At 34.1% G+C, this 11,323-nt stretch overlaps 1 protein-coding gene and 1 non-coding gene across 2 annotated transcripts; one reads left to right on the top strand and one right to left on the bottom strand.

Moving 5' to 3' along the window:
• Window positions 1-299: 299 nt before the first annotated feature.
• On the bottom strand, window positions 300-1,826 carry LOC148940364 (uncharacterized). The gene is made up of 2 exons (XM_089106149.1): window positions 1,474-1,826; window positions 300-602 (listed from the first exon to the last, which is right to left on the bottom strand). Exons 1-2 carry the CDS (start codon window positions 1,549-1,551, stop codon window positions 300-302), a joined length of 381 nt encoding a protein of 126 aa, XP_088962275.1. The 5' UTR covers window positions 1,552-1,826.
• Window positions 1,827-6,670: 4,844 nt separating this feature from the next.
• LOC148940363 (U2 spliceosomal RNA) lies at window positions 6,671-6,865 on the top strand. The gene has a single exon (XR_016143506.1). It is a non-coding gene; the product is annotated as a U2 spliceosomal RNA (small nuclear RNA).
• The last annotated feature ends 4,458 nt before the right edge of the window (window positions 6,866-11,323 follow it).

The raw sequence follows: 11,323 nt of genomic DNA, 5'->3' as shown, positions 1-11,323 counted from the left end.
TAATTGAATCCCTACTCCCCACAACTGAATGTGATTCTCCAGAAGTGCACAAATTTTATGTACATAGTTGTGTACAATTTTTACAGGGTCAAAAACAAATTTTCCCCCCATTAGTGTATTAAAGGGGTCCCCAAACGTTGCAGTGAAAACAACTCTATTATTTAAAATTCTGTTGGACAGCTGAAAGTCTGGGAGAGTTGTACCTCCCCCTCTTGTATATTACCCCCTCCTCCAAGTTGTTCAATACGATGGCGTGGTGAAGCCGCTTCATTCAGTTTATTATTTAAAATGTTAATTTACTATGTGGTGGAAGGGGGCGCAATCTCTCCGCCAACATACACGTCCCAACGTCTAATCTTATTTGAGCCTAAATCTACTAAGTCCGAATCTGAATCATCTGTATTTACCTGCACAGCTGTACTATCATTAACTTTATAAAAAAAATCACTTAAAAGGTCATCAATGTTAAATGCTATTTCTAGGGAATTACCACGCCATTCACTGATAGTAGATACTTCATTGTTGTAAATCCCCATAGGCGCGTCCTCTCCTTCTCCAACTGACGAGCAGGGGGGAGATGGTGAGTATGGAACCAGGACAGCCTATAAATGAAAAAATAGCTTATTTTCAAAGTGTTCAAATCATCCCCTACTGTTTAAAATTTGGATTACTATTGACGTATTTTTAAAAACGTACTTAGTAGTAGTAGTAGTAGTAGCAGTATGCAGATAGTATCATTTGGTTAATTCACTGTTCCCCCTCAACTTTCTATATTCTGAATGTTCAAATTTCAAAATTAATATATTATATTTACAATCAAAAACGCCGCTTTACATAGAATTGACAATTTGTTTTTGTTCAAACCACTCCACCGCTCCCCCCTTTCCACTATTAAACCCCTCCCCCCAGAGCCGGTCATCGTGGCGCTTCCCGCAGTGCTTCCCGGGCCCTTCCTGGACTCCGCGCCGGCCCCACCTTAATATAAGATATTTACAATCTAAAACATGACATAGTAGGTTTTGATTTTGCTCAAACAATTCCTCCAAATAAAATTTCACATTAATACTTTTTATCTGCTTTGGAAAAAAAAACATGATTTGAAATGGATAGCCATCTCCTGTCATGATACACAACTCATTCAGATATAAAGTTTTTTTTTTTTAATAATATTTGTAGAGGCAAGGCGAACCATTCGTGTATATCGCAATAGAAATTACCTAGCCGTACTACGACCAGAATAAAGTGCCTTTTTTGGCTTCACTAATCTAATTTAGCAAAAGGGTGAATGCACGCACTTGACGTGATTCAAAAGGTGGGACATTATTTTTCCTTTTAGGAGAAAAAATCTTTCAATATTCCTGCCGATATATACTTTTACGCAGTGTTCGAAAATGTTGCATGTAGAAATGTACTATAAAAGTTGGACGAAATTGATAGATATTTCTTTATGATAGGTAGGAAAAAAACGCTTACATTTGCATATCCCGGCTGCACTTGGGCATCCGAAGGACCAGGTAGTGCATGCTGGAGGGCCACTTCCTGACCTTGCATAAGTGGGGCAGCTCTTGAAGGTCCAGGCAACGTATGATGGAAGGTGGACGGGCCGGCGGCGTTACATTCTTGTACAGATGATTGCACTTGTTTTGGAGGCTTCGGCCAGCTACCATATTGCCGGACACTAGCCTTTACATGGCCCGCATTATTAACCCTCGCTTTCTTAGCAAGTGGAGGCGATTGGCATTCTTCACAATTTGCCTTAAAAAGAAGAGAAAAAAGTTAGTATTGAAATAATTTGCCCCTTTTTTACAGAAAGAAAGTTAGTATCATCATCCATATAATTTTGTCTAGAAAAGCATTTATCACTAAGAAAGCACTACTTACAAGAAATTCGTGAAATACACTAATTGCATCCTTTTTTGAATCTGAGAAAGAAGAATTATGGCTCACTGAGCCATTCAAAAGCCGGCCTAGTTTGTATATTTATCACACCTCAGAAAACAGCCCACGGAAAATTACTCCTACGGAAAATATCCCTGAGAAAAGACATGGAAAATATCTCCTCCCCCACCGAAAGACATCGCGTCCTGTTTGATGCATCTGAAGTATTAACGGTATCTCACTGAGCCGTTCAAAATCCGTCTCGATAGCTTGTGTATTTATCACACCCCCAGAAAAAAACAGTCCACGGAAAATAACCCCCACGGAAAATATCCCTGAGAAAAGACATGGAAAAATATCCCCTCCCCCCACCGAAAGATATGGGCAAAATGCTATTCAATTTACGAATAATAAAGCAATGTATCTTTTTCTTAAACTCACTCCCCTTACTTTTCACGGGAATAAACAGTTTGTTTTAACCTTACACTTGAGTTGTTATACTTGAGTCCTTTTCAAACCCCCCCCCTCCGTCACCAATGTCCTAAATCGCTTGTTAGACATTAATGTTGGAAATAACTAATTTCCCTTCTTCCATCCCACATAGAATTATTCAAAGACCGTAACCACACAAGGTTTATTAACAATAATGTCTCTTTTCACGCGAAACTGTTTTTAATTCGATGGGAAAACTATTTTCTCAGAGAAACCTTTTGGTTAAGCCGCTATCCAAATTCTTGTATATTTATCAAAGCCGGATGTATTTTAAAGGGGTGTCAGTAATTATCGGCTATTTAAATCGTTACGAGAAATCTGTAAGTCAATCCATAGCGGACAGTATATTAAGGGAAAGACAGAAAGTTCACATTTGCTTTTAGATAAGATACGGAATTTATAAAAAACAGAATTAAGGTCATAAACAGAGGGGGAAGGAAGGATGGGGTTTACGTAACGAAAAAAGAGCATATTTTACACTTTTTATCGAGTATAAACATCATATAGGGACGTTTGTATAGGGGGGAGGGGGGTTTTACCCGAAAATAGTATAGGGTGACCACGGAAAAAAATTTTATTTTTAAAATAAAAAATGAAAAAAGAGCTTAAATTGCTAATTTTGGCTGCCAAGGCTTCAAGTTCATCAATAATTTCATTTGTTCTATCCATTGTGTTCTGGAACTTTCTGATAATTTAATCACATTGCATGCCCGTTATATATGAAATCTCAAGGGCGAATTGTAATGTAACGGGGAAAATCATACGTAACCAGTCCTCTGATTAGCTGAGAAGGGGGATGTATCCGACCCGCTGATTGGCTGAGAAGGATGCACGTGATCTAACTGTTTCCTGTTCCAGGACACCTTGACATTCACCCTTCGCATGCACTTGTCCAAAACATCAATAATAAATAAATCCTTCAGGCCTAAAGATTAATGATGCCATGTTTGTTTCTTAATTCCCCCCTCGTGAATCAATAATTTCCCCTAGCGATTTTGTAAATCAAGTTTACTGGCTAGGTTCACCTAAAGATCAAAGAAGCCATGTTCGTTTCTTAATTCCCCCCTCGTGAATCAATAATTTCCCCTGACGATTATGTATATCTAAGTGAGAAAATTCCTGTTTTTTCGTTCTCACTGAGAAAACCATATAACAGACATTATTTTCTGTTGACATCCATAAATGTGACAAAGTTCCTGTTTTTCAAATTCTCACTGACAAAAACCATTAAACATCCATGAAAACATCAAATAAATCGACCAACACACATAACCATCCAAGAAAACATACATAAATGTGACAAAATTCCTGTGTTTCAAATTCTCATTGACAAAAAACCATAAACCACGTGGTTCTCGTGCCAATATATGGTGTTAAAAAAAGTTGTAGGTGGCAGCAGGGGTGAGGGTTCGGAGTAGCACCTGCCTCTCTACTTGGGTGGTCGATCAATGGCTGTCGCCAAAGGCCCCCCTATTTAAATATTCCAAGAAGCTTGGCGGTAGTGAAGGAAATTTTAGTTTGATATGTTGCCAACGCAATTTACTTGATGAAATGTGGGGGGACCAAGGGCATATCACTTTTTTAAGACTAGCCTTTGTGACTTAATCTAAGTTTCAGCAATTTGACTCGATTCCTAGTTCAATTTAAAAATCAGCTTTTAATAATTACAGAGTATTTTCAAAAACAAAATGCATTAGGAATCTATAGAGTATACCCCCAACTCCCTCATATGCTTGGGATTTTAGGCACAATTCTTCCGTAATATTTCAAACATGTAAGTTTATCAAGAAATTCAGTTTTCGTACCATGTCATTAAAGTTGCCCATGAATTGCTGCTCATTGAATATGTTTTCTCGTACATCATTTCTGTTCTTCTTTTGGAAACAAAAATTTAGCGTTAACAGTGGTACAAATAACCATTGGAAGATTGTCCTTGGGATCAACCCATACGCTATATATATATATATATATATATATATATATATATATATATATATATATATATATATATATATATATATATATATATATATATATATATATATATATATATATATATATATATATATATATATATATATATATATATATATATAGATGAAACGGAATTTGGTTGACTGAAAAATTGTAAGATTACCATATATGTCCAATTGTTATAATAGTAAACAGAAGTTTTGCATCATTTCTGTTCTTCTTTTGGAAACAAAAATTTAACGTTAACAGTGGTACAAATAACCATTGGAAAATTGTCCTTGGGATCAACCCATACGCTATATATATATATATATATATATATATATATATATATATATATATATATATATATATATATATATATATATATATATATATATATATATATATATATATATATATATATATATATATATATATATATATATATATATATATATTTATATATATTATATATATTTATATCGCCACGTACAAACAACTCCTCTCATTTGATCTGCCATCAGCGGTCCAATTACTCTGGCAAACGTATTTTGGCAGAAACTTTCTCAAAATGCCTTTGAAACCAACTCGAGACTTCGAAACCTACTTGTAATTCCTAATAACAACTAATAATAACATTTCACTACTAATTACCGATTTTCATATATGGGTTGGAATAAATTAAGTTAAAATTAGTTTCTTTAAAATCTAGTGTTCCAAAGTTGAAGCCAAGTTTCGCGTTCAATAGAAATCTGACTTGTCTTTGTCTACCCGTGAAAAGATCTAACGTCGCTTGTTTTTTTAAGTTATCTGGAGCACTCGCACCTCGGTCCGGGTTTTTATAATGGGTGAGATAGGGAACGATCATACTGTGTATTATTTATATACTGTGGTTACCACGAACTGTTTGATTTTAATTGACCCTTCAGAATTTAAATTTGAAGAATGTATAGGAGTTAATTCAAACAGTACATGGTAGCGAATTGTAATATGATATTTACTTGTGTCGATGGCAACTAAATCTTTTTCCTCATAGACAAACAATAGGCTAAGTCCAGTTTTTACTGCTGTTGTTTATCCATCTACTATCTAAAATATGGTTTTATCTTATGTTAAATAGTTTACATTACCAGACAATTATTCTGAGAAATTTTGAAATTGTAATTATTAATATCTAGTAGTATAATTAAATGCCGTAATCCGATTTCTTTTTCACCCAATTATTCTATATATACTCGACTAATATCAATATTATTATGTGGCTTCAGTCCCGTTTCCTAAAACCTGTTGAATTTATGATATAGATTACGAAATTGGTCTGATTCTGGTATATATCGGATATTGATCATTGTAGTGTTTATAAAGTTTATTCTAAGCTGGCCGAAGGATCAATTGTTTTTGGGAAACTATTGTGGAGTGGTAATTTTTGATGTAAGTGAATTAATATCTATTTAATTCGTTTAAAGAGTAAAACCAACTCCTAAATGGTTTTTTCATTAAAACTTTTTATTTTCTAAGAAAAAGAACCTAATCATTTAGAACATTATAGTTTGCCTCACAAAAATGAGTTGGCTCAACTCCTACAACCTAGTAGAGATGAAAATCATATATTATAGCAACAAGACTTTTGTTATCTTCCAAGTATTCAGAGAAAAAACTAGGTAATTTGAATTTATGACCACTATTGCTATTATTTTTGTGACTTTCGCGTCAACCCTAGCCCTTCAAGTTCTCTCGGCTTCTTCTTGATATTAAATAAAAAAAAAACAGGTTTTTTAAACTGAAAGTAAGGAGCGACATTAAAACTTAAAACGAACAGAAATTATTTTGTATATGAAAGGGGCTGTCCCCTCCTCAACGCTTCGCTCTTTACGCTAAAGTTTTTGATTGTTTTAAAAAATAAAGTTGTGAGGCAGAATCAAACTTTAGCGTAAAGAGCGAGGCGTTGAGGAGGGGACAGCCCCTTTCATATACGGAATAATTTCTGTTCGTTTTAAGTTTTAAAGTCGCTCCTTACTTCCAGTTTTAAAAACTTGTTTTTTTTATTTAATTTCTGATCGTTTTTTAGTTAATGCAGCTTTTATTTTGGCTCACCGTCATTGAATAAGTAAACAAATTTGCATAAAAATTTTACTTTTCTTTTGCTAAATGGATGTCTCTAAATTTCGTTATGACGTAAAAGCGTACCTACCGCTTTCGTACCTTTCGTTATGACGTATGACGTATATATATATATATATATATATATATATATATATTTCGGGACTTTTTACTAGTTTTTACTAGATTTCGGGAAATTTACTAGATGCTCTAAATTTACTAGATTTTTTTTTACTAGATCTAGTAAAATTCTACTGACGGTGGCAACCCTGATAAAAGTGTAGTATCTACTCTTATCATCTTAATATCTGATACGGTTCCTAGATGGGGCCCAGAATATCGAACTGATTTATGAAAACCGGAGGGATGTCGAGGCTTGTTCTGCTCCCTTCACGCGTTGACCCGGTATTGCAGTACCTCTGAGATCAGCGCACTCCTCTCGAGGTGAGATCGTATCTCAAGAACTCTAAACTGATGTCTTATACGCGTCCTTATACATTGTGGAAACCATATCTATAGTTTCCTAGCCTTTGAATATATTAAAAATATTATTTTTTTTTTCTGAAAAAAATGAAAAACTGCTTTTAATTTAACAAATTTAATGGTGAAAAAGCCAATGACCACTCGCCATAATTAAATTAAAATCCCCAAACTGGATTGAAGTCCCCATGCATCTTTTTCGAAAAAAGTATGCAATTATCAAATGCTGAAATATATATATATATATATATATATATATATATATATATATATATATATATATATATATATATATATATATATATATATATATATATATATATATATATATATATATATATATATATATATATATATATAATATATATATATATATATATATATATATATATATATATCAATCATACTATGAAAACGAAAGAAAAAGGAAAAGAGAAAAAGAAGAAAAAGATTGTGAAAATCGTATTGATTATCCTCCTATAGTAAAAATCGATGCTGGATGGTGCGCGTGCGGTGTCGCCGCACGCGCAAAAATTTTTTTTAAGCATTTAGTAAAAACAGATGCGATCTAGTAAATTTTTCTTCTCCGATTTAGTAAATTCTTCTAGGTCAGGGTGGCAACCATGCTTTGATGTAACACAATGGAACAAATTAACCATTGTAGCCCACATTTATATGTAAACCAATATCAACTTGTTGTTAGAGTGACCAATTTATATCTGACAGTTTCTCAATAACTTATAATTCCAAATCAATACGATGTATAATATATTATAACTTTTACACTACCCTCCAGTGTTACCAACACCTCAAGCCAAAATGCAGCGCAAATTGAATTTAACATGTATAACATATAAAAAAATTGTGCCATATCCCAAATTTTTTTCCGTGTTCTACACTTTGCTTAACACGCGGGTCGTCGATGACATAAAGTAGAATCTATGAAAATTTGGCAGAAGAGATTTTCATTAAGATAATTTCTTAAGCTATAGTGGCCTGACATAACATCAAGAAAGAAAAAACGAATAAAAATGGGGGTTTTATAGGCCAAATTGAAACAGTAAAAAAACAACAAAGCTAATAAATTTTTAAATTTTGTGCAAATCATGAATATTGGTAAATAACTTGTTTTTCTGATTGTTAGGTATTTTGATTTAATTGTTATAATTTTTAGCTGTTTTGAACTTTATTTTTCTTTTTAGTTTTTGGTTTTTTCATTGGTTTTTTGGTTCTTTTTATATTGATTTTCAATGCGTGTTTTTTGGTGGTTTTTTCTTCGGCAATTTCCTTGGAGATATTTTTTCATTTTGCACTGAAGAGGCGAGGCATTTGTCCTCTCGATATATTTGCTTGGTTGGGTTTTTTCAATATTTTCATTTGGCTTTTAAAAATCCAATTGTTGCTAGTTTTCTTTCTTTATGAGACAGTTTCGTTCACTTTCTCTCTCCATTCCTTTCTTTTTCTTTCTCCTCTAATGCAGTATATTACTCCTGACAGTACTTGAAGTAATTGTTCGGAGTAACATGTATCACTATGGAAACAATTTGCTACAGACCAACAATATTTGTTTTGGCCATTTACGACCATTTATAGCATTACTTGAAATTGATCCCAAATAAACATTATAACACAAATCGGATCTGAGATTACATTTTAACCTTGTATTCTTACAAAATATTGCGGAAAAGCAATTGCTGAAACCTAATTTTCCATTGACTAGTATGTATAAAAATCCCCCTTTTCCCTTTTTTGAAGATCTCGATAGAGGGGAGGATCCTTCCTGTAACCCTCACCTAATATAAGCTACCGACTACAAACAATACAGAAAAGAAATTCTTTTTAAATTTAGACTGATTAAAGAAATAACTTTGGGGCCTATGGTCTAATTAGTATGTACTGGAGATTGTAATGTTGGAACAACATTTTTCTCCAAAATGCCTTTAGAAGATCCTTTACTCACCTTGTAAGGTTGATCTTGATATACCCCAAAGAATGGCACCATAGAGGCTATGTCATTCATTATTTATTAAATCCTCTTAAACATCTGGATAATGGGAACTTCTATTTTTTAAATTGGAACTGTCTTTATAAGCTTGGGCTTATCAGAGTTTCCAACAATACTGCAAAAGCTATACATCAGAAAATAATTAAAAGTATAACATTAAACATCACTATCTGAGTCAAAAGGCATAGTGGCACTTGCAGTTGCATATTTTCTGTACCCTTTTTCAGTGTATTGACACTTGGGGTGTGTCATTACGCTCATGGGGGGTTTCCACTCCTTAATACCAAACTGTTTAGTACTCAGAACGGCATTTAGGGTAATTAATCAGAGTCTATTTTTCAACTTTGTTTCGTTCAAATTAACACTTGAAAACGCCCTCTCGGCACAAGCAAAAAAATATACTAAGAGAAGTATTTTCTTGTGGACTGCAGCAAGGATTGAGAAACTTTTGAATTAAGGACCATCACATCATTCCATCCCTTTAAACCGGAAGTAAACCGTGTCAGAATGTGCACAATTTTTAACATCAGTGCAAAAAGGCATCCTTTTCCATTCTTCGCCAATGTTTTGCACATTATTTTCCTTTGCCAAATTTGGAAACTGGACAAGTTGTGAGACAATGATTAGGTTCGAGTTGTCTGGAGGAATGGCTGTCTTTGGTTTAACTGTGTATAAGTTTTTAACCGAGGAGTATTGAGAACTGAAAAACCTTTCCTAATTTCATTGCTCAGCTCTATAATATATTCCGTACAAACCATTTTGAAGGCAGTTGCAGGTAATAATGAAATTTTCTTGCTAATAAACATAACCTTTACACGACTACTACAGTTTACTTCTTTCATGTCTCGAAATTGCTGTTGGTCCCAGAGCTGTAGCAAAGGTGTTTCTGTCGTCTTCCCGTAGTTCGGTGTCATGAAGAGGTTGATAATTGCTATATGCAGCTCATTAACTTGACTTTTGAAGATGTGAATTTTGGTATTCTGTGACTGAAACAACCAATTGAGGTAAGTAACAAATGATAGGATAAGTCCGAGGAAAGCAAAATAAGCCTTAAATGTCGGGGACAACTATTTTTTGTGTGTAGCTGTGGTTTTGACTGGCTTGTTTCCTTCTTTGAAGCTTTCGCTCGGGAAGAAAAGCATCAAATAGTCCCAATGTTCGAGATAACATATAATAACTGGAAATCGGGAAAGCCACTTAGTTGTAACATGATGCAGGATTCTGTGTTCGTCAAACTCCATGAACTTCTGCATATCAACAAACTCACCAGCCCTTTTGGGGCTTCTGTCAATGAAATTGTAGAGGTCTTGACAGAATTCTATTCTGAGGCGTGCTGTCTTCCAATAGGCTTGAAAAAACTGTCCAATAGACGGCTGATCTTTACTCATCTGAAAACGAAATTCGATTATGTTTCTCAGTCTATCTTGTCTAGTACCTTAAATCTTACTCTATTCTTCATCAAGTTCTCGATCATCACATTTAGCTCCTCAAGTTTAAAACTAACTTAACGGTTTTTGCCATGCCAAATTTGTTTCCGCAATATTTTCAGTCATTATACACGTAAAACATAACAAAATACTAAAGGTATGGTGCACTTGTTGATTTTCCACATATTTGGTAATAAAATAAACTGGATAAACGAAGGCTTGAATGGATATATTTGAAGGATGACTTCTGCCAGATGTTCTAAAATAAGGTCATTAATTAGTGGGGAACAACAGTCAACCAGCAGTTCAAACAATGAAGTTTTACACTCATAAAAGTCAGACAATTTCCGTTTTAAGAGGCTGTTTTCACTGAAAGTATTAGAACTCTTTTTTTAGGAGGAACTTTGAATCATGATAATCATAAGGGTAACATAATAAGTAAATTCCTACAGGGAATCTATGGAACTTTAGATCTGTATAACAATTAGATGTATAACAATAACAATTAGGTATAACAATTAGGTGTATAACAATAAGGTGCGTGGGAGAGGGCTAGGCCCCCTCCCATGTACCTTTTCACCAAAATCGTCTGATTAAAATTTTGAGATAGGCATTTTGTTCATCATAGTTAAAAGGCCCAATAAACATGCGTTCAGGTATAAGATTCCCCCCCCACCGCCCCAGGGAATAGGTTTTTAGGTTATAACTTGGGCGATTGTTTGGACATAGTGTATCTTATTGAGGTGTATGCATACATTAGCGGGTGGGGGGGGGCAAATTTTCTGCTGGGTGGATTTCCACAGGTAAATGTTTCAAGGTGAATGGATTTTCCTGGGAGTGAAATTTTCAGGGAAGATTATACAGTGGGGGAATTGGCCAGAATTCTCTTACAAAGTTTTTCTTATGTCTTGTTTTCTCTTTTCCGTCTCAATTTTACGCGCGAAGTGGTTAAGAGTAATTGTTTGGGATAAATTTTCACCGGGAT

The sequence above is a fragment of the Artemia sp. Qi Xiang Cuo genome, chromosome 20, assembly GCF_049724085.1.
Source record: "Artemia sp. Qi Xiang Cuo chromosome 20, ASM4972408v1, whole genome shotgun sequence".
Classification (NCBI taxonomy): Eukaryota; Metazoa; Arthropoda; class Branchiopoda; order Anostraca; family Artemiidae; genus Artemia; species Artemia sp. Qi Xiang Cuo.
This window is presented reverse-complemented; position numbering and strand designations above follow the sequence as displayed.

Coding starts and splice junctions, on each gene's coding strand:
- LOC148940364 (XM_089106149.1), bottom strand. CDS start 1,551: ATGCAAGGTCAGGAAGTGGCCCTCCAGCATGCACTACCTGGTCCTTCG. Junction 603..1,473: donor TGCAGCCGGGATATGCAAAT/GTAAGCGTTTTT, acceptor TTTCATTTATAG/GCTGTCCTGGTTCCATACTC.